The sequence below is a fragment of the Artibeus jamaicensis genome, unplaced genomic scaffold (genome assembly GCF_021234435.1).
Source record: "Artibeus jamaicensis isolate MK-2021 breed Jamaican fruit bat unplaced genomic scaffold, CSHL_Jam_final scaffold_614, whole genome shotgun sequence".
NCBI classification, from domain to species: domain Eukaryota; kingdom Metazoa; phylum Chordata; class Mammalia; order Chiroptera; family Phyllostomidae; genus Artibeus; species Artibeus jamaicensis.
In genome coordinates this window covers 4,337,013-4,364,004 of record NW_026522050.1, presented here as the reverse complement: position 1 = coordinate 4,364,004, position 26,992 = coordinate 4,337,013, and the positions used below count along the sequence as shown (strand labels likewise).

At 58.4% G+C, this 26,992-nt stretch overlaps 2 protein-coding genes across 4 annotated transcripts; one reads left to right on the top strand and one right to left on the bottom strand.

Moving 5' to 3' along the window:
* The first annotated feature begins 599 nt into the window (after positions 1-599).
* On the top strand, positions 600-12,285 carry TMEM132A (transmembrane protein 132A). Of its 3 annotated transcripts, none has more exons than XM_037137788.2 (11): positions 600-876; positions 3,220-3,434; positions 3,675-3,893; positions 4,576-4,907; positions 6,191-6,340; positions 7,374-7,569; positions 7,653-7,796; positions 8,878-9,080; positions 9,729-10,008; positions 10,418-10,609; positions 11,017-12,285. In XM_037137788.2, exons 1-11 carry the CDS (start codon positions 777-779, stop codon positions 12,043-12,045), a joined length of 3,060 nt encoding a protein of 1,019 aa, XP_036993683.2. In that variant the 5' UTR covers positions 600-776; the 3' UTR covers positions 12,046-12,285. The 3 variants fall into 3 exon arrangements, with proteins under 3 accessions (XP_036993683.2, XP_036993682.2, XP_053515128.1); XM_037137787.2 differs by having other exon boundaries at positions 7,371-7,569; XM_053659153.1 differs by lacking the exon at positions 600-876 and adding an exon at positions 1,820-2,005 and having other exon boundaries at positions 7,371-7,569.
* On the bottom strand, positions 12,195-26,332 carry SLC15A3 (solute carrier family 15 member 3). Its single transcript, XM_037137789.2, has 8 exons — positions 25,611-26,332; positions 20,154-20,443; positions 18,171-18,318; positions 16,524-16,634; positions 15,716-15,884; positions 14,167-14,325; positions 12,924-13,079; positions 12,195-12,496 (listed from the first exon to the last, which is right to left on the bottom strand). The coding sequence occupies exons 1-8, from the start codon at positions 26,166-26,168 to the stop codon at positions 12,342-12,344; spliced, it is 1,746 nt and encodes a 581-aa protein (XP_036993684.2). The 5' UTR covers positions 26,169-26,332; the 3' UTR covers positions 12,195-12,341.
* Positions 26,333-26,992: the final 660 nt, after the last annotated feature.

Sequence of the window (26,992 nt, the reverse complement as noted above, 5' to 3'; positions counted from 1 at the left end):
AGCCAGGTGCCCCCTGCTCTGGAACCTCCCTGACATTTGCTGGCTGGCAAGCCTGGCCCAGGAGGTCAGGACCTGGGAGGCAGAGACAGGCTCTCACACTTCCTAGGGTCACAGGCCTCCCTCGGGATGGGCTGGGCATGTAATTCTAGCTGCCCACACTCAGAGCTCTCTTCCTCCCCAGGAGAGGCCCTCTGCCTGCTCAGGCCAAATGTTTGTCACCCGGCCCTATTGGCCCCCTTTCACCCCTTCTCTAGCCCTGTAGCACAGTCCCCCTTGTCCTTGAATCCAGGTTCTGATTCAGGTGTCAGATGCCTTTACAGGTGAGCTGCGTGTCGGGTGGGGCAGAGGCAGGGCAAGTGGCTTTTGCCTCCTTAGGAGCTTCTGAGAGGGAGCGAACGGGACGCGTCCTATCCCTCTTGGTCAGTCCCCCGCTTTTCAGTGTCCAGGGAAGTGGCCTTCTCGCCGACTTGGAGCGTGGGGGCACCCGGGGTGGTGGGGGGGGGGGGGGGGGGGTAGGGGGATCCGTCGGGCACTAGGACCCGGCGGGCCGGAGGGACAGCCCCTCCGCTGCGTGCGCTCCCTCCCTCCCGCCTCCGGCTCAGGCTCGGGCTCCCGCTCCATTGTCTGGAACAGCAGCCGCGGGCGTGCGGCCGGGCGGGCGGCGGCGGCCAGCACCTAGCCGGCTGAATCGGGCCGGCACCGAGCGGGCACGGGAGATGTCCGGCGGCCCGCGACCACCTGAGCCGCCCGCCTAGTCCCCGCCTTCCGTGGGAAGGATGTGCGCCCGGATGGAGGGGCGCGCGGCCACGGTTCCCCGGGCGCCCGGCGGCCCCTGGCTCTGCCTCTTGGTGGCCCTCGCCCTGGACGTCGGGAGAGGTCAGCAGGAGGGGTGGGGCAGGGCGGGCGAGAAGCGACCGGGCCCCCGCCAAAGCCGAGCGGGAGGGACAGACCGGAGCCGAGAACCTGTGGCTGCTCCGACTAAACCCCCCGCGGGCTCGCCCGCAGCGTGCCCCGAGGGCTGGCGCGATCCCACCCCGGGACCCTGCCCCGCTGCTTCCTTCACCTTGCACAGCCCCGCAACTCCTTCCTGACCCAGGAGAGCCGGGTCCCTGGCTCTCCCCGCCACCCCCGCACCCCTGCCGGGTCCCGGACCTCCCACGAGCCTCCGCTCCAGGCAGGGCATCCAAACCAGCAGCCCCCTGACCCGGGCGCACCAGCTCCCTCATCCGCCCTCCACAGAGCTGCACCCCCGTGGCTCCTAGCCTCCTCTCCCCACCACCAACCCGCCCCCGCGAACGGGAAGCAGCCTCTTTGCCTGGGACCTGCAAGATATGTAGTCACCTTCTTCCTGCCCCAAGGAGTTGTCTGACCTTGGAGTCCCAAGAGATCGCCCCATCCGTGCCTTCCTGAGCCCCGTGGGCATCCCCGTCATTGGAGGAAGGGGCAGGGACTCCCTTGTTCTCTGGGGCGGACTGCCCTTGTCCGGGGCCGGGGCTGCGAGGTGGATGGTGCCACGGAAGAGTAGGGGAGAGGGAGACGTTCTCTACACCGCTCACCCCCATGGAGAGAGTTGAGGTCTGGATGGCGGGAGTCCGTGGGAGTCTGGCTTCCCAGCATCTTGTAATTATCCAGGCAATGGAGCAGTAAGGGAGGCCAGTGGCTGTCCCCCGGGAGCCATAGTCACTCACCTGTTACACTTTGTGGGGGCTGGGGGGAGTGTCTCAGGCACTTGCTCATTGATGGGGAGGGTCTTGAAGGACGTTGAAACCATCACGTCCCCCAGCCCAGCAATGGAGCTGAGAGGGAGCTGGCTTGGGGCTGCTTTCAGCCACCTGCTCCCCTCCCCAGGGGACCCCGTGGGAGCCCTAATAACCCCTCACACAGACAGATGAGGAAAGCCTTGTCACATCCATTATGCGGCAGCAGCGATCCCTCCTCCATGCCACACTCCACCGTTTAGAAAGCCCTCTCCTGTCCACAGTGTCACTCTGTGCTGGTTCTACAGGTGAGGAAACGGAGGCTCCAAGATGTGCCTTGAGGGAGTTAGGATGCAGATGCAGGTCTCCCGGGGAGAGCCGCCCAGTTTGTGATCCAGGACGAAGACGAGGTCCCAGCTGATAGACAGGAAGATAATGTTCAGAGAAGGCAGCCAGAGGGGCATTTAATGGAGGGGACGGGTGAGAGGGCAAGCAGTTGAGGAGGGCTTCCTTAAGGAGGTAACATTCACTCTTGGCCCTGAAGGAGGAGGGAGAGACCCATAGTCTAGGGGAGCGAACACTGTTGCAAGCAACATAGGGTGGAGAGGGAGGTGGAGGGTGGGGGCAGAGTGGTCTGGTGGTCAGTGCCTGGCCTGTGACTCCCAGCTCCTTCATGCACCGGCCGTGGGGCCGCAGGCAAGGACCTTAACCTCTCAGCCTCATTTTCTGCATCCATAAAATGGGATTAAGTCATAGTACCTAATTCTCACAGTTATACCCAAAACTGAGTTAATACATTTATGTAAAATGTTTTAAATGGTAGCTTGCACATAGTTAGTGTTCTAAAATTGTTAATTACTGTTATTGGGGCTAACTACTAGTCAGCTGGGTACAAACCAACTGTGGTCCTAGTGGTCCTTTGTCCTGGTTACTGAATATGAGACGCCCTTCCAGGCTCATGGTTCCCACCCATACCACCTCCTCCCACCCTTACACTCTGGTACCCAGTGGGATAGGGAGGAAGGGAGCAAGTTTGGGGAACTGATGTGCGGTTGCCGTGATGATGATGAAGGAGGGAGGGTGGGTACCCAGCTAAGTCTGGCCAAGGACCTAAGGACAGAGAAATGGTCTGTACCTCTACAAAGCTTACCCAGTCACCGTCTTTCACCTCATAGGCTCCGTCTGGAGAGAACCGTACCCCACAAATGCCTTGGTGTCAGAGGCAATGATAGGGGGTGGGAATGGGGGAGGCGGCGGCATTGAGAAGCTTCTGCTGGAGGGAGGGAGGTCGAGGAGGGAATGGCCCGGGACTGGCCTCCAGTCCTGGACTCTGAGTCACATCCCAGCCCTGGCACATGCTCCCTGTGGGACCCTCTTTGGGCCTCAGTTTCCTCATCTGTGAGATTCCCCCTACATCCCAGGGGTGGGACGTTTATAACCCTTTTCTTCCTCCACTGCTCACCCCCACTGCGCCCCTGCCTGCTCTGGGCTGTCACCATCTCTGTCCCTTCCCCCTCTGCAGTGGACTGTGAGCAGGAGCCCCTGGACCCCGTCTACCTGCCGGCAGCCCTGGAGCTCCTGGATGCCCCTGAGCACTTCCGTGTGCAGCAGGTGGGCCGCTACCCACCTGCCAACTCCTCTCTGGGCTCCCGATCTGAGACCTTTCTGCTCCTGCAGCCCTGGCCCAGGGCCCAGCCACTTCTCCGGGCCTCCTACCCGCCTTTTGCCACGCAGCAGGTAAGGAGGGGCACCTGGGGTTCCCTCCGGGCTGACAGGACTCAGAGCCAAGGTGTGCTGTGTGTGGCTCAGGGGCCCGCCCCAGCCCCAGCTGTGCTTATCTAAGTCTTCTAGAGAGGGAAGCTGAGGCCCATAAAGGTTCTCTCCTGCCAGGTTGGAGCTAGAAGCCTGGCATCCCATCTTCCCACATCCCACTTCCCACAGCCCCCTGCTTTCTGAGCAACCCCATTCTCCCTGCAGGTTGTCCCTCCTCGGGTCACTGAGCCCCACCAGCGGCCGGTCCCTTGGGATGTGCGGGCTGTGTCAGTGGAAGCGGGTGTGACTCCAGCAGAACCCCACGCCCGAGTCCTCTTCCACCTCAAAGGGCAGGACTGGCCCCCGGGACCCGGCAGTCTGCCTTGTGCCCGGCTCCACGCCACACACCCCGCAGGCACTGTTCACCGAGCCTGCCGCTTCCAGGTGAGTGGGCGGGACCCACCCAGGCTGGCCCTGCTGGGCGAGAGCCAGAGGGTGGTCCCAGAGTAGGAAAGAGAGGGCTCGCCACTCATGGGAGGTTTGGGCATCGTGGACCACCTGACTCCACTCCATCTCTGCTAGCTTTAGGGCTCTTTGTGGACATCAGTCCATGGTATATGATTTGGGGCAAGAGACTTAATCTGAGGCTCAATTTCCTCATCTGTAAAATGGGGTAATAACAATTGCTACCTCATACAGAGTTGGAGTAAAGAATAAACAAGATGTAAAGAATAAACAGGCATGTGGTGCCTGGCTCAGAGCAGTCCTTCATGGAGGGTCTGCATTATTGTCGGGATTCCTTTTGTAACTGCGATTCCCACTATTCTGGAGTCTCACGTAGGAATCCAGTAGAGAGGGCTGCTTCATGGACTGTGGGGTTCTGAGAACCCCGAGCTGCTGTTGGGGAGGTTCTGGAGCATGGTTAGGGGAGGACTTAAGGGAATGAGACTGTTTGCAAAGGTAGAAGAGTGGCCCATAGGCACATTCTGAGACCTCAGCCCAGCCCTGTCCCTCGCTGGCTGTGTCACCTGGGATTCATCTCTGGCCCGTGTTGGCCCTGCCTGTCGGGGACCCTCACAGCTCTGGGTTTCCTGCCTTGCCAACCAGGGCCATCGTGTATTTGCAGACATCCCTGGGCGCCTGCGTGGTGGAGCTGGAGTTCCCCTCCCACTGGTTCGCCCAGGACTCCCCCTCGAGGGCGGAGCTGGCCTACACACTGGAGCCCGCCGCCAAAGGCCCTGGGGGCTGTGGCCCCGGAGGGGAGGAGGACCCTGGGGGACAGGCCCTCCCAGTGGGCAGTGTGGAGCTGCGCCCAGCAGACCCCCCACAGTACCAGGAGGTGCCTTTGGATGAGGCAGTGACCCTGCGGGTGCCCGATGCGCCCGTGCGTCCCGGCCAGCTCTTCAGTGCCACCCTCCTGCTTCGCCACAACTTCACAGCCAGCGTCCTGACCCTTCGGTGAGCACTGGGCCCCAAGGGGTGGGTTGCAGGCGGGAACCTCTGCAGGAAGACTGGGCAGGTACCTACTCCTGTTGGGGTCCTCACTGACCCCTCCAGGCCTGTGACTGCCCCAGCAGCAGGCAAGACCCAGCAATGGGCCCTGCCCTGAATTTGAAGTCACAGGTAGAAAGCTCCCCTCTCTGGGCACCTTCCCTAATTTGCTGCTTCACAAGGCAGCTGGGAGGCCCCTGGGAGGGAAAGCAGGAAAGGGCTTGGAGACCGGCAAGTGTGGTGCCTGGGGGCTGTTAATGCTCTAGTGCCTCAGGAGGAGGGTTTGCTCCTGTCTCATCGATTTGCACGTTCTCCTGCTTGCCGCCCTCACCATGGGCCTCATCTTTGGACAGAGTCCGTGTCTCTTCACGAGAAGGGCCTCCTCTTCGTGTCCCTTTCTGCCGCAAGTTCCCCCAAAGCAGCCTCCCAACCCCATCCCAGTGACAAGGACTTGCGAAGTGTGACTTGCCTCTTCCATATTTGGGTTTGTGTGTGTCCCTTCCCTATGTGTCTCTCAGGTGCCTGTCCCATCTCCCTGTCTCTCAATGCCCTCCTGTGGTCACTCATATACTCATAAGATCTTTCCTGGACCTTAAAGTATACCAGCCTATCTCTCCACTCTGGAGAGAGGAGCAAGGCCCAGTCCCCTCTTGGCACTAAGGGGCCCCCAGTGGTAGGGAAGGGAGGCGGATGGGCATGAACTGGATTATATGCTCTTATGAAGGTACAAAGTGCTGTGAGAGCTTGGGGTAGGGGTCGGGAAGGGGAAAGTCATCCTGCCACAGGAAGAGCTTTCTAAAGGACATGGTATTTGAGTTGCTGGAGGCTTGAAGAATCAGCAGACGAAGAAAGGAAGGGCCGGCTGGGCAGAAGGCACAGCCTGAGCAGAGGCTTAGAGGCATGAATGGGCCTGTGTGGGGGGGGAAGGACTTGGGGTGTAGCTAAAGCAGAGTGATGGAGAGATGTCACAGCTGAAGCTAAAACTGGACCAGACCCTGGAAGGCCTCGAATACCAGGCTTAGACTTGACCTTGCAGCCAAGTGGGGCATTGTAAGTGGTCTAGGAGTAGGGGAGAGCTATGTGACATGACCCTCATTGAGATTGGGTCCTTCTGGGTCAGAGGACATCTGAGTGGACATTCAGGCCTGAACTAGGGGAGGCTGGTGCCTTCAGCCCCTGGCCTTCCCCCTCGGATCCTGTCCACAGCTTAGCACCCACCTTGACAAGCTGAACCTGTGTCCTCCCCGCAGGATCAAGGTGAAGAAGGGGCTGCATGTGGCAGCTGCCCGCCCAGCTCAGCCCGCCCTCTGGACTGCCAAGCTCGACCGCTTCAAGGGCTCCAAGCACCACACCACTCTCATCACCTGCCACCGCGCTGTACCCGCTGGGCCAGACTCCAGGTGGGCAGTTCCCCCTGCTGGAGGTGGGGGCAGAGGAGGGAGGGTTGGCGGGCAGATTTGGGGGCCCCGTGGAAGAGCGCGGCACACTGTATCCATCTTCCCACGGAGCAGGCACAAGAACAGACTCCTCAGGGAAGCAGCCCAGAGCAGATACAGCATTCATTCACTCAGCTACCATTTATCCAGTCGCATGCCAGGCACAGTGAGTGTCTGTGAGTCTCATCCCAGGTGATGCCAACCTATCCTGGCCGCCTGACTACATCCCTCACAGCCACCGCCCCTCCTCCCACCATCTGCTGATGGGTCCAGTTTGGGGGGCCGTTAATATTCCCAAAAGCCCAGCTGCAGTTCTTAACATTTTCAAACTCTTCTTATGCATGCCCTGAAGGCCATAGGCTTTGAAGCTCCTGTTTGAATCCTGGTTCCCACGCTTTTTGGATGCATAACCTTGGGCAAACCAGTTAACGTCCCTGCATAACCACCCCTACCCCATGAAGCCTCAGTTTCCTCACTAATAAAGTAGGGATCACAACGCATCCCTTAGGGTTTGTGAAAATGAAGCAAGACATCACAGGCCAACATCCAGCCAGTCCCTGGCACACAGCAGGTGCTCGATCAAAGGGTGCGGTTGTCTATTCAGCGGTCGTGTGCCAGCCCTGGGGCTTGGAAGCGACACTTCCTCCTTGACAGAAGTCGAATCAGGCTTTGTGCCACTCTGGTGACTCTGAAAGGCAGAGATCCGAGGGGAGGAGGCCCAAGAAGGCAGGAGAGCCAGCCGAGTTTTGGGGGGGGGGTTAGGAAACTACACGGATCCTGCAGGGATAAGAGTGGGTAAGAGCTTGGGCTCTGGAGCCAGGAAGCTGGGGTGTAACCCCCCTGCTGCTTTTCACTGTGTGACCTTGGGTGAGTTATATGACCTCTGTGCCTCAGTTTCCCCGTCTGTAAAATGGGGATAAGCGTAGAACCCACCACATCGGTCCAGGCGTGCCGGACTCCCGGCAATCACTCAGTCTCTGTCTCTTCTGGCCAGCAGCCCCCTTGAACTGTCGAAGTTCCTGTGGGTGGACTTTTTGGTGGACAATGGCACTAGTGGGGGCGTGGCAGTCACTCGCCCTGTCACCTGGCAGCTGGAGTACCCAGGCCAGGCCCCCGAAGCAGAGAAGGACAAAATGGTGTGGGAGATCCTGGTGTCAGAGCGGGACATAAGAGCCCTCGTCCCACTGGCCAAGGTAAGGGGCGGCCGCTCTGCCCAACCAGGTGGGGAGCCTAGTGAAGTGATGAGCTTGGAGCTGAGTGCCTTTTGCATCTGCAGGCCGAGGAGCTGGTGAATACGGCACCACTGACTGGAGTGCCGCGGCGAGTCCCCGTGCGCCTTGTCACCGTGGACAGTGGGGGGGCCCTGGTGGAGGTGACAGAGCACGTTGGCTGCGAGTCGGCCAATGCACAGGTCCTGCAGGTGAGTGGCTCTTGCCAGTCCCTCGAGATTGTGCATCTGTGCACAGTCATGCACACACAGCTTTCCTCCTCCTCCGCTGAGGTCCCCGAGAGGACAGCTTCTTCCTGACATCAGAAATCTCTTGGGGGAGCCATAGCTTTAATTTCCTTTGCTCTCCTACCTCTGTCCAGAGTCAAGTGGGAGCCGTGTAACCGCAACAGCCCCCAGCTCAGGCACTTCCACATTCATTATCGCACTGGCACGTGAACTGCCGGGGAGAGTTAGGAGCAGGCACTTTGGGATGGGGAAGTTTCTGTTTCTGAACCCCTTGTTGTCAGCCAGCTGTGTGATGGTGGACAGGTCTCTTAACCCCTCTGAGCCTCAGTTTCCTAAGCTTTAAGATGGGAACATACTTCAGGGATGCTGCAAGCATTAAAAGCAGCCTAAGACAGTATCCAGCAGAGAGACGGAGCTGAAACAACAGCAGCTACTGTTGTTATAATAATAATTATATAATGTTAAAAACAATGGTAATTTTTTTTTTTTGCATCCTCATTGTGACCCATGAGGTAAAAAAAAAAAAATGGTGGGGCTGGGCAACTTTCCCCATTTGAAGCTCTAGGAGGGGAAGTTTGGAGCCTGCACTTCTAATCCCAGCTGCCTGCGTGGAGAACGGTGTCTGTGCCACTTTGGTGGCACTGTGCCCCCATGTGACTTGTTCCTGCCCGATGGCTCGGGTGAACGGGTCTGCCTTGCCCCTCTACCCCTGCCCACCTACCTGGGGCTGGTTGCCAGGTAGTTCCGGCACCAAAGTCAGAGGCCAGCACTAAGGAGGCAACTTTTGGGGTTCAGCCCCTTCCCTGTCAGAAAAGATTCTGTTGTAAGCAAATAGCCAGTTTCCTCAGCTGAGCCCCAGTGAACCTGGAGGAACTGCTTCCTCCAGGCTGAATGGACCTTGGATTATCTGAGGACATGCATCATAGTCAAATACAGACCTGCATTTCAGCTGAACCCCTTCTTAGGGCGTGGGGTCAGCTCTGTTCTCTGGTTCACTCCTGTATTCTCTGGTTTAGCCCACCCCCTGCCCTCTGCCCTCCCACAGGTGGCTGAGGCCTGTGACGCCGTGTTTGTTTCTGGCAAGGAGAGCCGGGGTGCTCGAGGCGTGCGGGTGGACTTCTGGTGGCGCCAGCTGCGGGCCTCGCTGCGGCTGACCGTGTGGGCCCCGCTGCTGCCCCTGCGCATCGAGCTGACCGACACCACCCTGGAGCAGGTCCGAGGCTGGAGGGTACCTGGCCCGGCTGAAGGGTGAGTAGGGGCCTGAAGAAGCTGGCCGACCTTGGCGAGGTGGCTCTGGGACTGAGAGGGGGCCTGACATGGTCACAGGCTCCAGCTGGGGTCTGAAAAATTGCCCAGTGGCTGTGGTTCCTTCCACCCATCCCAGTCCCCCGCCCTCTCTCTCCTTCCCCCGCCGCAGTTCTGTGGTACCCTCTGATTCATCTTGTCCGTGGAGGCTCTGCCCCCTCCCCTTCCCTCCCCTGGAATGTTAACCCTTGAAGGAAGGAGTTTCTGCTCACTGCTGTGTCCTCTAAGCCTGAGATGGCACCTAGCTCAGTAATTGAGGGGGTCCCACCAGAGCCCAAGGGTGCAGGGGCCTCAAAAAACCTGAGCTCCCAGGCCCTTCAGAGAGTAAGTACCCCTGTCTCCCAAAAGAGGGGGCTCTCCTGCCTCCACCAGGTTCCACTTAGGGGCAAGAGAAAGGTCTGAGCGACTTGATGGACAGGAACAGGCACCAATCAGGAATGGAGGAGCCTGACCCAACAGGGGCAACATGGGTGCAGTTTAAAGAATGGAGCCCACTGTGGACTGGGATGGTCTCCCAAGGAAGAGTCCTTGTGGCCAGGGGCGGAGGCCATGCCAAGAGGGTTGCTCACCCCGGCTGCCCTTTCTCTGCAGGGCACAGGAGCCCCAGGCAGTGGCTGCTGGGGAGGAGGCGGAGCCGCGGGCCCGGGGCTGCCGCCTGCAGTACCAGCGAGCTGGCGTGCGCTTCCTTGTCCCCTTTGCGGCCCACCCGCTGGACGGCGGCCGCCGCCTCACCCACCTGCTCGGCCCGGACTGGCTGCTGGACGTGTCCCACCTCGTGGTGCCACACGCCCGTGTGCAGGACCCCCGCATAGCCTCGCTGGAGGACGGCCGTGTCTTGGTGGGCCGGGAGCCCGGGGTCACCTCCATCGAGGTGAGCAGACCCTCTGAGGAAAGCGTGGGTGGCCCCCAGAATGTTCATGGGCAGCTGTGAAGGGTGTCAGAGGGGCTCAGGTGTGCCCGGGGAGATGTGAGCCCAGTGGGATTGGGGACTGGGTGAGCATAGGGTGGCCCGTGTAATGGGGGAGGCCTCTAGATATTGGGGGCTGGGGTTGGATGTGTGGGGACCTGGTCTTGAGAGAGGAGGGAACTGCTCCCCGTGGGTAGGACTGCGGTCCAGGTATGTATTTAGGGTGTGGTGTCGGAGTGCAGAGGGCAGGGAGAGCGGCCTTTGTGGAGGCTGGGCGTAGAAACCCCATCCCTTCGTGGGGCCGTGGGGGTCTCAGAGGGGAAAAGCTGCCTGTGTACAAGGACCCCCACCACCAGCTCCTTCTCACCCTCAGGTGCGTTCCCCACTGTCTGACTCCATCCTGGGGGAGCAGGCACTGGCCGTGACGGACGACAAGGTCTCAGTGCTGGAGCTTCGGGTGCAGCCAGTGACGGGCATATCACTGGCCCTGAGCCGGGGCACTGCCCACCCCGGGGAGGTCACAGCCACATGTTGGGCACAGCCAGCCCTTCCTGCCCCAAAGCAGGTGACAGCTGGGGGTCCGGGGGATGTGAGGGCAGCAACTCTGGGTGGGGGTTGATGACAGGGGGATGGGAGGTACTTTGACCCTTCACCTTAGGGTTTTCAGAATAAGGACTGACTGCCCTGTAAGGTAGTGAGCTCCCTGCGGCTGAAGGTGACCAAGCAGTGGCTGTCTGGAGTGTGTCAGTGGGAGGTCGATTAGAAACTGACGACCCTCCTGATGACTCGGGCCCCAGGGCTGAGTGGCCAACAGGTGACTGACGCATGTCCCCTCTCTCCCTGTGTCTTGTCCATCGTGTCTGTTTCCTCTCTGGTCTCCCCCCGCCCCGTGTGGCCTGTCTCTGTGGGAGTGGTCTCCGTGTGCATGCGTGCGTGCCCTCGTGTCTCTGTCCGTGTCCGCGTGCCCCACAGGAGGTGGCCCTCTCCCTGTGGCTGTCCTTTTCCGACCACACCCTGGCCCCCGCTGAGCTCTACGACCGCCGGGACCTGGGACTCTCCGTCTCTGCCGAGGAGCCCAGCGCCGTCCTGCCAGCGGAGGAGCGGGGTGCCCAGCTCAGGGTGGTGGTGAGTGGGGCGGGCACCGAGGGGCTGCCTCTGCATGTGTCTCTGCACCCGCCGGAGCCCTGCCGCCGGGGCCGCCACCGTGTGCCCCTGGCCTCTGGCACCAGCTGGCTCGGGCTGCCTCCTGCTCCCACCCCGGCTTCCGCTGTCCCCTCCAGCCATGCCCGGGGTTCACCAGCCACGGAGGCCAGTCTGGGAGGCGAAGGGCAGGCAGCAGGCAGCGTGGGGGACAGTGGAGGTGTGAGGGGTAAGTTTGAGCGGGCAGAAGAAGAGGCTGGGAAGGAGGAGGAAGCAGAGGACGGGGAAGAGGAGGAGATGGTGCCCGCCCCTCAGCGGGTCACTGACCTACAGCTGGGCATGTACGCCCTGCTGGGCATCTTCTGTCTGGCCATCCTCATCTTCCTGGTCAACGGTGTGGTCTTCGTGCTGCGTTACCAGCGCAAGGAGCCGCCCGACGGCGCCACCGACCCTGCCTCCCCCCAGCCCCACAACTGGGTCTGGCTGGGCACCGACCAGGAGGAACTGAGCCGCCAGCTGGACCGGCAGTCCCCCGGCCCACTCAAGGGGGAGAGGGGCTGCCCCTGTGAGAGCGGGGGAGGGGAGGCGCCGACCCTGGCCCAGGCACCTGCCGGGGGCACCTCCAGCTCCTCCGGTACCCTGGCCCGGAAGGAAGCTGGGGGGCGGCGGAAGCGCGTGGAGTTTGTGACGTTTGCGCCAGCCCCCGCAGACCAGCTGCCCGAGGAGCCCGTGGGGGCCCCTGCCGTGCAGTCCATCCTGGTGGCAGGTGAGGAGGACATCCGCTGGGTGTGTGAGGACATGGGGCTGAAGGACCCTGAGGAGCTTCGCAGCTACATGGAGCGGATCCGGGGCAGCTCCTGACCCCTCCCCAGCCTGCCTGGCCCAGCCTCGTCAGACTGGGCAGCCTCCTGCTCGTCCTCTGGTGCTTACTGACCCACGCCCCCTGCCTGGTCTCTCACAAGGACTCCCACTCAGGCCCCCTCTGCTCTGCTCCTTGTCGTGGACCATGGTCATGAGGAGAGGCTCATGCCCCTTATTTATGGGAACCCTTTCATCCTAATGTTGGGTACAAAATACATGGAGAAGGAAGCCCCAGCAGGACGGCTGTTGTCTTTTTTCCCCACGGAAAGAATCAAGGTGGTGAAGTGCGGGGCGTGTCAGCCCCTGTCCCTGCTGGCACAGCTTTGGGAGGCTGGGCCACGAGCTACCCTCTCGTAGCGACCAGCGATCCACATGAACAGGAGGGCAGCGGCAGCCTGGATGCCGGCCAGCAGGAAGAAGTACCGGTCCATCTGGCAGTTGTTGATGTTCCCTGGGGAGAGGGAGGATGATGGCACTGGGGCCGGGCGGGCTCCTCTGGGGCTGGCAGCCAACGCAGTGCGGCCAGCCGGTGGGGTCGGAAGACCCCAAGCAGAGAGCATCTGGCCGCCCTGGGCCCAGCTATTCTTTCCAGGGCTTCAACCACAAATAGCCCAGGAAAAGGTGGCCCCGCGGCCAGGATGGCAGAGTGCCGGGCCCAGGAAGGAAGCCCGGAGGACCACCGAGACTCCTGCTTCCTCACTGACAGCTGAGGAAACTGAGGCCCGGGGGGGGGGGGGCACACTGTGGGCGTGGCCCAGCTTCAGCGAGAACCCCGTTCTCTGAGTCCAGCTTGCTCCTTCATTCTGCTGGGGTCAAAGCACTTGGCAACTGCCACCTCCCTCCACCTGTGTCCCACTCCCAGGGAGGCCCCCACTCACCATGGTCCTTGGGGCAGTATAACCAGCCCCCTGGTAGTGACAGCAGAGCCTCCAGGCTGGAGCCCAACAGCGAGCCCACCCCCGACAGGAAGAAGAAGATGCCCATGATGGCACCCTGCATGGACCGTGGGGCCTCGGAGTAGGCGAACTCCAGCCCTGTGGAGAGAAGGGAGGGATGACCGAAGGGGCCCCGCCCCCAGCCAGCCTCCAGCCTGGCTTTCCCTGACCTGTCGCCTGTGTTCCGCTCGTCCACCCCACGGACTTCCACCTGGACAACCCCCATGTTGTCCCGAGAGCCTCGGCTGGTTCCCCTCGTCCCCCACCTCCCTGCCATTTTCGCCTTCCCCGTCCCCCGCCCTTCCTGCCACCTTCAGTGTCGTCACCAAATCATTTTGATTCAGCCTCAGAAATGTCCTCTCAGTGTCGGCCCTCTGTATTCCCTCTGTCCTGGGCCAAACCCAAGCCCCAGTGTCTCTCTGCCAGGCCTCTGCATGTGCCTTTTACACTTCTGTCTCCCATCCTCCTCCTCCCGTAGCCAGTTGTCTAAAATAGAGAATGGGATCCTTCTCCTGCCCAAATCCCCTTGGGGAGTGGCCGCTGCCCTGGGGAGCAGTCTCAACATCGGGCTCAACCCACAAGGACCTCGCGCCTCCAGCCTCCCCCCACCCCCGACTCTCCCCACAAGGCCCAGCGTTCTGCTTTCGCTGTTCGATCCGCCTGTGGGAGGCTGGCTGCCACCGCTGAGTTCTGTCCCCTCCCCACCCTGCCCCAGGGCCTCCCCAGCACAGGGAGGCAAACAGGTAAACACGTTATTACAACACAGCGACCTGTGTGCTGTGATAGAGACAGAAGACAAGGGAGGGACAGGGAGGTCGCACTTGCCCCAGGGGCGCCTAGGAGAGGGCCTCACGGGCTCTGAACCAAATGGGAGACAGGAGCTCTCCTTCAATCTGAGGCAGAGGGAAGAGCGAGGGCAGAGACATAGAGCGTGGGAACCTGGCAGCCGGTGAAGTCGGCGTGGGAAGTGTTGTAGTCACCTCCAGGTCTCCAGTGCCTATCGCAGTGGCCTGGCACAAACCAGGTGCTAATCAATGCCCGTCGGGTACACGCAGCCCCACTGGGAAAATCCTGCCTCCTCTGTACAGATGGGCTCTGGAGGCTGTGCCTCTGAGACCTCCGACTTTGAGGCTTCCCCAGGCAGAACCCATCACTGGTGCAGGAATAGGGGAGGGGCTCAGCGTACCTGGGATGCTGGCGAAAATCTCACTGATCCCGATGAGCAGGTACTGCGGGATCTGCCACCAGATGGACAGTGGTGCTGCGTAGTACACATTGTCCCCGATCTGCTGGGACACCGTCTGGTTGTGATGAATGTATTCTAAACGCTTCATCTCCAGGAATCCTGGTGGGGGAGAGGGTGCCTACAGCCAGGTCCACTCCGGGCAGCTTAGCCCGTGGCAGAGCTTGGCATGTGAAGGGCGTTCACTAAGTAGCCACGGACTGACTGGGCCACAGGAAGGGAAAAGAATACTGGGCTAGGGTGTGTGTGTCAAGATTTGGGTTCTAACTCTTCCCTTTTTGCCTTGCCTGCTGGGAAGCTCAGAGCTAGGTTTTGCACTCAATAACAGGAACAACTTTAATTGAGAGCCTGTTGCATGCTAGGCATTCTCACAAATGAAGAAAGAGAAATTAAGCAAGCAGCTGGTGAGTAATGGGGGCAGGATTTGAGCCCCCATGATTGGTTTCATAGCTGGCCCGTGTCCCATGGTATCACATGACTCCTCTGCCGCAGCACCAAGTATTGCAGTTGGGTTTCTAACCTGGCTTTCAGGTTCCTTTTATCTCCTTCCCTTTCACTGCTTGGGAGACAGCTGTGCTCAGGTGGAGTAAAGACAGGGTGGTGAGTTAGGTGACTAGGGTTCCAAGCCCGGCCCTGCCACCGACTAGCTGTGTCACCGCGGGCAAATCACTACACCTCCGTGAGACCCAGTGGGCATCAAAACCCCAGTATTACTGTGAGGATGAAATAGGACAAAATGCATTAAAGCACATAGCTTACAAAGAGCCTAGGTGGGTTTTCCTCCTTGCAATACAATAGCGTTTGTCCATTCCCCCGGTTCCGACTTGTGATCCAGGCTTGGCGCTGGGTGCTTTTACAGGATTGTCTTGCTTAATCTGCCCAGCACTCCTGCTAGACCACATTCCGTGTGGGCAGAGCCTGGGCCCTGCACTGGGCCTAAATGAACCACTATCTGTGTTTTAAAGAGGAGGCTCAGAGGTTCCCAGAAACTTCGGGATCATTAATGACACAGTGAAAAAGCCTGAGGTGGGTGCAACAGCGTGAAAAGCAGCTTAAACTGAGCTCCTTTGTCCACAAGTGGCTCCAAATTCTTTTGACATGGAAGAAGAAAAAGCATAAATACTTTTTAAAAGACAAGCTCCCATGTGCTACTAAGAAGCTGCATGTCTTTGGAAAATTCACTCAGCACGTTTGTATAATGCCCACGTGCATTATTCGTAGCAGGGAAGGAACAAATCCCTGCCCTCGGGGAGCTTCCATCCCACCGGGGAAAAGATGCTTTCCTCTCTCGGTCCGGGTTTCCTCATCTGTCAGATGTGGGGGGACTGGACTCAGTGCGGAAAGCCTGCTTCAGCTCACACCTCCTGGGGGGGCAAGACTGGCACCCGTGGGTGGAGGGTATACGGGGCCCAGGGCCCCAGTGGAGCTGGTGTCCCCCCACCCCCAGACAAGGCCAGCTGCCCCCCACTCCCCTCCATTCAGGCCTGCACACCTGCCACAATGACGGAGGCAAAACCAAAGGACATCCCCAGGGCCATCTTCTGCAGAGCTGAGGGAAGCAGTTTGCACCTCAGCAGCAAAGGGTCAAGCAAGTGGTCCTTCACCGGCACCAGGATCAGCACCACCACGACGTTGGCCAGGAGGAGCCAGGCTTCTGGGATCTGGGTGGGCGAGAGGGAGCCGAGAGAGGCAGGCGCTATAGCAGCCCCAAAGGGCTCTGCGCTGGCGCCAGAAGGCACACTCCTTGGCTGTGTGACTGGGGGGGGGGGGGGGGGGGGGAATGGGATCACAAATGGTAAATAGGTTCCTCTAGCTTCCGCGGTGGCTGCCTGGAACCCTTGTGGGCTCAGCATAAAGAATGTCATGATTGATAGTGATGTCGGCCGTGGGGCCACAAAGGGAGGTAGAGTGGCCGATATGCCATTCATCTCCCAGCTCTAAGGATCTTTGATTTTATGAGTCTCTGAAATGCCAAGGAACTGCTTTGGAAAGTCCTGGTGAAAGGCACAGGTGTGAGAGAAGGACAGGACAAGGCAGAGTTGGGGAGGGTGCACCTGACCCGAAGGCCCGGGGCAAACTGGGCAGCAGGAGCAGCAGCGGGTGGGAGGGAAGCTGGCCTGAATTCCTCTGAGCAGCGGAGCATCTCAGCAGGGTGGCTGGGCTGAGGCACAGGTCCGCCCACCCGCCCCTCCAGGTGCCTTTCCTATGCCCCGGGGACTCCCTGCATCGGGCGAGGAGAATGCAGAGGAAGCCCCCAGCCTGGCTTGAACTGGGGGCTGAACACACCAGCTATCTCTCACCTTGTAGCCACTGTTCTGGGCTCCCAGAGCCACGGAGCTGTTGCCAGGATAGTCTGGGAAAATGTTCGGGATGTGGAGGTGAAGACCTTGTAGGACATACGTGGACTGCATCTGCCGGGAGAGATGGAGGTGAAGCTGGAACAGAGCTGGCTGCCTCGCCTCCAGCCCCAGGATGCTCCAGCTGCCAGGCAGGCATTCCTCAGCAGTAGCCCAGGGCAGCTGGGCAGCTGTCCCCTCCCCAGTCTCAGGGGGAAAGTGACTGCCATGCCCTCCTTGTTCCTGGGAAGCTGACTTGCCTGGGCAGCTTCCTTCACTCTGCTCCCTGGCCCCTGAGCTGTGCGGGCGACTTTATTCCAGAGCTAGGCACAGCTGGTGGGACTCATACTGTGTCCCCAGGGCCTGGTCCAGAGCAGGCGTGGATAAATGCTTGTTGACGCGGGGAAAATAATGGCATGGCTGTCCCCACGGGGAGTGCTCATCTGACATCGAGGCCAGGCTGAGTCCCACAGGTTGCCACAGCCGGAAACGTGTAGGCACTGACCAGCTGAAAGGCTCTGGACCTGGCAACAGGTGCAGACACTGTTGCCGCAATGGAAGGGCGTCCAGGAGAGTCCCGCAGGAGGGGCTGGGGCGGGGGGGCAGGCACTGGGGCTGCACCAGGCCGCAGCTATTTATCAACTGGTGTGGAAGGATCTCAATATTCTTTTTTTTTATTGTATTTTTTTCCCATTACAGTTTATCCTTCACCCCCATACCCTCTTCCACCCCCACCCACGAGGATGCCAACATTCTGACAAGTAGGAATCAGCCATGGACACATGCACACGCCGAGTCCCTGTCCCATCAGGGAGGACACCTTCTACCTCTGTGCTGCTACCGCCAAGTAGCAGGCTGGCCCTACAGGACTCCCATCTCCTGCAGCTGGAAATAAGCTTCCCGTGCAGGGTGTAGGGGAGGCAATGACCTGTGGTCTGGGGATTAGGGGCTGGGGTTAGGCTGCTACCCAGTCTGCACACGCACGCACACACACACACACACACACACACAGGCTCACGCTCACACGCAGACACCTGCTCATCTGGGAGGAGGGGTGGTTCGCAAACCCAGCTGAGCATTGGCATCATCTAAGAAGCTGATCACACCAGACCCTGCCCCCAGCAGTTCTCTGTCAGCCGTCTGGGGTGAGCCTTAGGAATCTTTATTTTTTAAAAGCTCCGCAGGTGCTTCCCAGGCACAGCCAGGTGGGGAACCACAGTTACACAGCACTCAGTGCTCTGAGCTGGCCCTAATTTGCTGCTGTGGGGTCTTGGTCCACCAGCAGACCTCCTCTGGAACCCTGTTGCCACGTGTGGAAACCCTGCAGGCTGCAGAGTGGTGAGGGCCTTCGTCCGAGCCTCTTGTCTTCCACATGGGGAACCGAGGCCCGGAGAGGCGGGCCTTGAGTCACGGGGCCTCGGCCCTGTGTCCAGAGCGCCTCATGTTCTACCACCCAAGGGTGTTTAATTACAGGGGTGGCCCGTGCCCGGCCCACGCCAGCTGGGAACCCCTTTCCCTTTCCACATGCCCTGGGCTTCTGTGGTCAGAGATGAAAACGGGGAGGGGACTAGGGAGCCAGTCGCCCCAGAGCGAGAGGGCAGGGGTGCTCACCTGGAAGTACACCATCCAGTAGGGCACCAGGGTCACCAGGACGGGCAAGATCTTCACCAGCACCCGGAAGTTGGCGATGTCCTCCTGGGGGGAAGGGCCAGGCCAGGGAGACCGCTGGTCGGGTAGCAGTGGGGCATCTTGAGGGTCCCTGTGGGGTGGCAGATAAAATGGCCGCTATTGCCCTGGCTGGTATAGTAGGGGCTAATTGATTTTTCTCTCAGATAAATTTTTCGCTTTTCACCACCACCGTGGCCACTGGTTTCCCTCCACCGTTCTCTGACTTAATCCCCCAGCCCCAGTAGTCAGTCATCACAGCCGTCATCTCCGACACCAGTCCCACCTGCAGTCCCCCATCAGGACCACCTTCACTGTCCTCTCCGTCACCACCACTGCCCGCGTCCTCCCCATCCTTGCTGTTAGGAATGAGGTCACGGTCACATCGTCATTTTTTTCAGCGTTGGCACTGCCATTGTCAGTACAATCACCTCCTTCGTAGCAAAGGTGGCTAATCAAGACCCATTCTGCCCTACAGCTGTGGCCCCTGGGGTCCTGAAGGAAGTTAAGACTAGATTGTGGCGAGCGGTCTTGGGGGACTTTCTGTCTCGTAGCACTGATCTGCCAGGGGAACCAAGGAAGTCTGCCCACAGCTGACTTGGAGAGAGGGGCTGTCGCAGGTCTGATATGCCAAAACTCCCACCCCCTTGCTGTCTTCAAGCTCATCCATCCCCTCAGCTTGACAGCCCTCTCCCTCCATGACAAAGAGGCAGGTGGCGAAGGGAACATTACTACCAGGAGGCAGGAGAGATCGACCACTCTGCAACCTTCGCCATTCATCCTTCGTTGTGAGAGGTCTCTGCCCGAGTGCCTTGCCTCATTGAGATTCTTAAAAAGGGGGCAATAGCACTGTGGTCACTTCCAAGGACGGCTACCGTTGGCTCCTCCCCTCCCAGTGTGCGATGCCACTCTGCCAATGGGTGGGGTTTTTTCCCCTTGCCCTTGAGTCTGGGCCAGCTTTGTGTCTGCGCTGACCTTTACCAACACCCCCCTCGGAATGTTCACTCTCTCCTCTCGCAACCCAGACACTTTGCTGTGAGACGCTCCTGCCACACTGTGAGGCCACAGGAAGAGGAACCCAGGTGCTCACTGGCACCAACATCAACTGCCAGCCACATAAGTGAGCCACCTCGAATGCTGCAGCCCTTTCAAGTCCCCAGATGACTGCAGCCTCCGGTGACATCACAAGAAGCAGCAGTGCCTGGCTGACCCCAGTCACTCACAGCATTGTGAGAGGTCACAGGAGGTGGCTGTTCAAGCCACTGAGTCCCGGGGTGGTTGGTTCGGTAGCGAGGGATCATTGGAAAGCACCCCACGCCTTTCCCTTCCAGACCCACTGACGGGAGCGTAACTGCGTCAGGGTCTGGAGCCGGCTCTGCTGAACAGAAGGCGCTGCTGAACGGAGGGAGGGAGGAGAGAGGCAGAAGGGAGAGCTGTTGTGCAAGTGCCAAGTGCAATAGCATTCAGACCTTCCTCCCTTGCTTGCCAGCTGATGGGGAGGGGCCAGTTTGGCTGACTTATTAGACTTTCTTATACTTCACATCAGGGAAGTGTAGAATTACTTGCATTGCAACCCAACAGCCTTTGTGGGTGCCATCATCTCCATCATCGCCACCTCTACTGCCATTGTCATCAACACTGACAGGGGTTATCTTCACGGTCGCCACTAACACCCTTGTCCCTACCTTTATCACCTCCATCGCTGTCAAGACCATTGACGTGCTCATAGTTCCTACAGTCGGCCCATCCCTAGTCCAGTACCGTGACCTCCACTGCCATCCTCAGTCAGAGTGGGCAGCTCTGGCCCACCTGAGGTCACGTCACCCTAAAGGGCTGCCAGCGTGCCTTCCAGCTGGGCTGTGACTTCCCAGGAGAAGCAGGCGCCTGTCCAGGCTCGGCGGCCCCCCTCACCCAGAGCCCTCTCCTTACCTGGCAGAGTGCCGGCACCTCAGCCGGGGACAGAAGTTTTGGAGAGCAAGTTTCAGCATGGAGGACACCTGGCTGCCCGTGGGGGGCTTGGTGATGAAGACGGGGGTGGAGAAGAGGAAGACGAAGAAGGCCAGGCCCGCGCAGCCCATGGGGATGCTGTAGCCCACCAGGAAGCTGATGTTCTGCTGGATGAAGGCCACCACCAGCAGCGAAAGCACCGCACCCACGTTGATGCTCCAGTAAAACCAGTTGAAGAAGCGGCGGCTGGCATGGCGGCCGAGACCCATCACCTGGCAGACGGGGGTGGGAGTGAGGGCCAGGGGGGCCGGGGGCACCCTGCCACGGCACATTCTCTGTACCTGCACCCCTCTCCCACAGGGACACTTCTCCGGTCCATGGGAGGGCATTCCGGCACTTTCCTAACCCATGGTCACTAAATGGATGCTCAATAAATATTTGCCGAATAAACGAATAAACCCTCTTCTTGGGAGTCACTTGTTAATGATCAGGATGTTAGGCACAGCTGTTTTTCATGTCCCGGGACACATGTTGCTTTTTTATTGCCACCGAGTAGCGTGCAGAACAGATGTGCCTGATGCCCCTGTGTTCATTTCTGGTCGGTTTATCCCTTTGTCTCTGACGGAGCAACCTGCAATCTGCGTCACCTTTACAATCACGAAGAGGCCTGTAAAGATCTCAGGCCTGTTCCACATGACTGAATGTGATGTATGCTTATTACTGAAAGACAGTCGGATGCCTAAATGAGAATTTCCCCCAAGGTTTTCCATTGTGGCTCTTCCCTTCACCCTGCCTGGCCTCCCTCTGACACACGCCCACTCCACCAAGGTTGGCATAATCGGGGAAAGCAGAGGTGGCCCCAGACACAGCCCCGGGGGGCAGGGAGGAAAACAAAACTCGGGCCTGCAGCAAGGGCAGAATGGCTGAGCATCTCTATGCAGGATTTGAATCGATCTGCATCAGTCAGGCCCCAGGGCCCCTTCCAGTCTGCTGGCTCTGTCTGCTGTCCTGGCTGCCCTGCCCTCCCAGGCCTTGGTCCCAGATTCTGACTCGGCAGGTCTGGGGTAGGGCCTGGGCATCAGCATTCCTCAAAAGATTAAAAACACAGTGAGGACTAGAGGTCACTTCTCTGGATGATGCTGTCACTGTGACAGCCCCGTCAATGACCCTCCCATCTCAGACACCATCGCTCTCCTTCTGTCCAGGGACACACATGTCCAGCAGCTAAGCTCCCATCAGGCTTTGCTTTCAGCAGTTGCACTGGGGGAAAAGGCATGTACTTTTTTCCTTTCCCAAAGGTAAAACAATAGCCCATGGGGATGCATTTACAGCTGTGCTCCCTTGGAGACTTCAAGGGGTCTTCTTGGCTATGGAGAGAAACAGGTATGTCCCAGCATTGAGAATCTGTGCTGTAGACATTCAAGCAGAAAATTGAATAAGTCCCATTAAGAGCAGCCACTTCCGTTCCTTAATTGGATGTAAATGGATATGACAATTGCGACTCTAAGGGGAAGACCAGGCAGCCGACTCAGGGTAGAAATGAGTACTTTGTCGAGAATGATGGATGGCCCTTTCTGAAACCAGCAGTGTGTTCAACATGCAGATCTGGGGACAGACGTCTGCCAGATGGTGCCGAGCCCCCCCACCTGCCCCCATTTGACGGCCCCCCTGAATTCGCAGCAGCCCTTCACCGCTCCACTGTGCCCATGCTTGGGACTCCCACCCACGGGAGCCAGAGCCATTTTAAAGAACGCAAATCCAGTCCGCCAAGATGGAGGCATAGGTGGAGAGGCCGTGCCTTCTCACACAACCAAGTTTAGAGACAACTAAATATTAGCAACAGAAAACACAGCCAGAACACAGAAAATTGAACTTTTCGGAATTCTGTTAACAACAAATTCTTCAGCCTGACCGGTAAGGGGCGAAACCAGCAGCTGGTGGAGCGGGGTTGCACAGGAAAACTCGGTCAGACGGACTCAGGCGTGCAGAATCCAGGCGCAGGGTTGGACCTAGTGAGAGACACAGCGAGCGACCTCGGGGAAACAGCGAGGGAGCAGGTCTGCGGGTTGACAGTGGTCGCGCATTTGTGCACGGATAGACAAGCGAGGGAGTGGGCAATTGGACCGGGACCCAGCGGGTCCCCGCGGCAAGCGGCTGGGAGGGCGCCGCCATTTCCCCGCTCTGACCCCATCACCTGCTTGTGGGCTCTGCTCTACCCAGTGGCTGAAGCAGAGGGGCTGCCATTTCCCCGCTCTGACCATGCCCCCACATATAGCGTCACAACCCAGCGACCTGGGAGTCCAAGGCGCCGCTCCTCACACTTAAAGGGCACGAACAGACCAAAAATGGCTCAAGAAGATGTCAAAGCCCCAGAGCCTATAAATCTAAGCAATGAAGAAATAGCAAAACTCTCAGACGCACAGTTTAAAACACTGGTGATCAGGATCCTCACAGAACTGATTGATTATAGCCACAAATTAGACAAACATATGAAGGCGAAACTAATTGAAATGAAAGGAATTGCACAGGAAACCAATAGCGATGAAAAGGAAACTGGGACTCAAATCAATGGAGTGGACCAGAAGAAAGCAAATAATGGCCAAATAGAAAAGAGTCAAGAAGCAAGAATTCAAAGAAATGAGGAGAGTCTTAGGAACCTCCAGGACATCTTTAAACGCTCCAACATCCGAATTATAGGGGTACCAGAAGGGGGAAAGGCACAGCCACCAGTGGAAAACTTATTTGAACAAATAATAAAGGAGAATTTCCCCAATCTGGCAAAGGCAATAGACTTCCAGGAAATCCAGGAAGCTCAGAGAGTCCCAAAGAAGTTGGACCCAAGAAGGAACACACCAAGGCACATCATAATTACATTAGCCAAAATTAAAATGAAGGAGAGAATCCTAGAAGCAGCAAGAGATAAGGGGACAGTCACCTACAAAGGAGTCCCCATCAGACTGTCAGCGGATTTCTCAAAAGAGACCTTATAGGCAAGAAGGGGCTGGAAAGAGGTATTCCAAGTCATGAAATCCAAAGACCTACAACCAAGATTGCTCTATCCAGCAAAACTTTCATTTAGAATGGAAGGACAGATAAAGTGCTTCTCAGATAAGGTCAAATTCAAGGAGTTCATCATCACCAAGCCCTTATTATATGAAATGTTAAAGGGACTTATCTAAGAAAACAAAGTTAAAGAAACATGAACAGTGAAAGGACAACAAACTCACTTATTAACAACCACACCTAAAACAAAAGCAAACTAAAAGGACAGCTAGATCAGGAGTGGAAACATAGAAATGAAGATCTCAAGGAGGGTTAGCAACAGGGGAGTGGGAGGAGGAGAAGGGGGGAGAAGGTACAGAAAATAAGTAGCATAGACAGTAGGTAGAAAATAGAAGGGGGGCAAGAATAGCATGGGAAATATAGAATCTAAAGAACTTGAGACACATGGTCATAAACTAAAGGGGGGGTAATGGTGGGGACAGGGGGTAGGGTGGAGGGGAATGAAGGGGCTGAATAGAACAACTGTAAAAGCATAATCAATAAAAAATATTTTTTAAATGGCCACACACACACACAAAGAACACAAATCCAATGATGTCCATCCCGCCTCAAATCACTTCAGTTTTCCCAAACTGTCCAAGGGGTCAGGACTCTTGTGCTGCCCAAAGTCCATGCCCAGTAAGTGGGAGGATGCGCAGGAGCTGTCATCAGTCTTGATGCCCCTGAAGACCCTGCCCAGTAGCCTGGAGTCCCGGAGACCAGTTCTGCCACCAGGAGGGAGGAGGGAGAGTCAGGAGGCCCTCTGGAGGTCAGTGAGGTCAAGAGCACAGGTTAAGAATAGCTGAGGGTGGAGTGGGGTAAGGGTCCTGGCTGGTGTGGCTCAGTGGATTGAGCACCAGTCTGCAAATCAAAGGGCCAGTGGTTCGATTCCCAGTCTCCAGCCCACGCCTGGGTTGCAGGCCAGGTGCCCAGTAGGGAGTGTATGAGAGGCAACCACACACTGATGTTTCTCTCCCTCTCTTTCTCCTTCCCACTCTGTAAATTCTTTTAAAATTAAAAAAAAAGGAAAGAGTAGAGGTAAGGGAAGACAAGAGATCCCTACTGGCAGAGGGTGGTCTCCTGGCCTGAAGGAAGGCCAGCGGTGGCTCACAGACGGTCAGGATTGCGCTGGGGGCGCCGAGTCCCCCACCGTCAAAGGAAGAATCCACACAGGCTCATGAGTGAGTCCTCGGCAACGACATGAAACTGTTGGGTGCTGGGTTGTGGATGCCAGCTGGATGCAATGATTCCTTTTTTTAAAAGTCCCTTTTATGATCGTAAAACATGCAACTAAAGAGCATTTGTAGAACAGGGACAATGAGGAAAAATGTACAGCCAGTTCAGTGACTCTACATACTGCTGTTAGCTTCCTTTGCCAGGCTGTCCCCTTTAGTTGACACTGATTCTTCTTACCTGGTTGTAACCACATTCTTTTTTTTTTACACATTTTACTTATTTATTTTTAAAGAGGGGAAGGCAGGGAGAGAAACATCAATGTATGGTTGCCTCTTGTGGGCCCCTTACCGGGACCTGGCCCGCAGCCTGGGCCTGTGCCCTGACTGGCAATCGGACCAGCGGCCCTTTGGTGCTCAGGCCGGCACTCAATCTACTGAGCCACACGGCTGGGGCTGTAATCATATTCTGCACACAGTTCTGCATCTGCTTTTGCTCAGTGACACCGTGCGTGGTTGTTTTAATCATGACAGATCGTTTAAAATTATTGTCTAATGTCCCACTGACTAGTGCTATTAACACATAACCATGTCATTTGCCACCTACTCATTCACTTAGCAAATAATTATTGGATGTCTCCTACGTGCCACGCTCTGTCCAGAGGGTCCAGAGAAAGGCTCAGAGGTTAAGATATTCATCCAGGTGCCCCTGGCTAGTGAGTGGCCGAGCTGGGATCTGAACAAGTGGCCTGACTCAGTCTCTGGCACAGGTGGTGGGAGGCGCCTTGCTCCTGCCCCCATACCCCCATAACACATTAAGGTGGGGCTCATGGTGAGGCCTGGCTCCCTGACTTGCCCTCTGGGTGATCTTGGGCAGGGTGATTCATGTCCTGAAACCTCACTGTCTGGGTCTGTAAAATGGACGTAATAGTACTGCCTACCTCCTGGGTAGTTAAGAGGATCACATGAGTTAAAACATTTGAAGTGGCTCAGCGTGAAAGGTGGAACATGCCGGTTTAATTACCGTTGTTGTTGCCTTATGGCTGTTGGAGTGAGCATCCCCTTGTTCTTTCAAGTAAGGAAACTAGGCCGGAGAGGGAAGTGGTTTGCCCGAGGTCACCCCAGGCGGAGCCGGCGCCTCCCGACTCCTGGGTCTCGGCCTATGTCCCTCATTTTCCAGCTGCACTCCCGCACCTCCCGAGGGGTCGGCCCACCTGCCACTCACCTGGTCGGCCCCGAAGGAGGTGAGATTGCTCCTGACGGAGCTGGCGGCCAGGGCGAGCAGCAGCAGGCCGACGTAGAGGGTGGGCGCGCAGTAGGGAGGGTGCCAGGGGCGCGGGCAGCCGTGCGACGGGCAGGCGGGCGACAGCGGCGACTCGGGCAGCTCGCCGCAGAAGGAGCGGCGGCCGTTGGGGACGGCGGTGGCGGGCAGCAGGCTGGAGGCGAGCAGGTAGAGCAGCAGGCTGAGGGCGATGGCGCGGAAGCGGCCCAGGTACACGTCGGCCAGCCAGCCGCCGACGGGCGCCAGCAGGTAGGAGGCGCCCAGGAAGACCAGCGCGGCGCTGGACGCCTGCCCGCCGTCCCACTGGAAGTTCGCGCTGTTGAGGTACAGCACGAGGTTGCCCGCGACGCCGAAGAAGGCGGCGCGCTCCAGCATCTGCACCAGCAGCACCGCGGCCGCCGCAGCCCGCCGCCACCGTCCGAGGCCCCGCGGCCTGCGCTCCAGCAGCGGCCGGCGCTCCTCGGGCCCGGGGGGCGCCCCCGGGGCGCGCGGCCGGGGCATCCTAGGGGCTCCCGAGCCTCCGCCCCTTCGTTGCCCGCGGCTCCACTCTTTGCCTGCCTCCCAACTGGCCGCTCCCCTTTCTCACCCCCTGTGGCTCGCTCTGTGCCCCTCTTACCCCCTCTGCGTCCCTGTCCCGTCTCCCTGTCTTTCTCTCTCCCTCCGTCCCTCTGCTGCTGCCCAGGGTCTCCCTCCCCTCCCCAGTTCTCAACTCTGTCCCCTCCCCCCGCCCCCCAGCTTTTCCTCCTCCTCCACCGGGACTTTTTCTTCCCTTCCTCCCTTCACTTCTCCGCCCCTCCCCTTCCTTTACAGTTGGTCTCCTCGCTTGGTTGCTCTTTCTTAACTGGTGTCCCTTCCCCTTATGACACCTGGTCGTGCCCTGAGGAGAGGCCCTCTTACAGGGACTCCCTCAGGTGACTCCTCCACTGCCTCTCTGTCCCCTGACTCCCCTCCAGGTCCCCTCTGGTCCTTGCTCCTGGCTCAGGCTTTGTCCAACCCTCAACTTCTTGAGAAACCCCGGGAGTCCCTTGCTTCCCCTTTCACTGCTTCTGTCACCCGGCTGTGTCACATGGTGCCATGGGGTGTTTAGGAGAAATGAAAGCCTGGGTCACAGGGTCCCTGCCTGCCCAGCTTTCTAAAAACCTCTCCCTTCTTCTCTGCCTACCACTCCACCCCCACCCCCACCAGCCTTCCTGGAACCTGGAGGAAAATTTTCCCTCTTTCACTTTCATTTCTCCCCTTCCAGTCACCATCCAAAATTGGAATGATAGGATTAGAAAGGCCATATGGCACGTGGCCCCACCCACCATCCACTCTGCAGATGCAGC

Coding starts and splice junctions, on each gene's coding strand:
- SLC15A3 (XM_037137789.2), bottom strand. CDS start 26,168: ATGCCCCGGCCGCGCGCCCCGGGGGCGCCCCCCGGGCCCGAGGAGCGC. Junction 16,635..18,170: donor ACTGGATGGTGTACTTCCAG/GTGAGCACCCCT, acceptor CTCTCCCGGCAG/ATGCAGTCCACGTATGTCCT. Junction 13,080..14,166: donor GATTTTCGCCAGCATCCCAG/GTACGCTGAGCC, acceptor TTCTCTCCACAG/GGCTGGAGTTCGCCTACTCC.
- TMEM132A (XM_037137787.2), top strand. CDS start 777: ATGTGCGCCCGGATGGAGGGGCGCGCGGCCACGGTTCCCCGGGCGCCC. Junction 10,009..10,417: donor CCGGGGTCACCTCCATCGAG/GTGAGCAGACCC, acceptor TCTCACCCTCAG/GTGCGTTCCCCACTGTCTGA. Junction 10,610..11,016: donor CCCTTCCTGCCCCAAAGCAG/GTGACAGCTGGG, acceptor CGTGCCCCACAG/GAGGTGGCCCTCTCCCTGTG.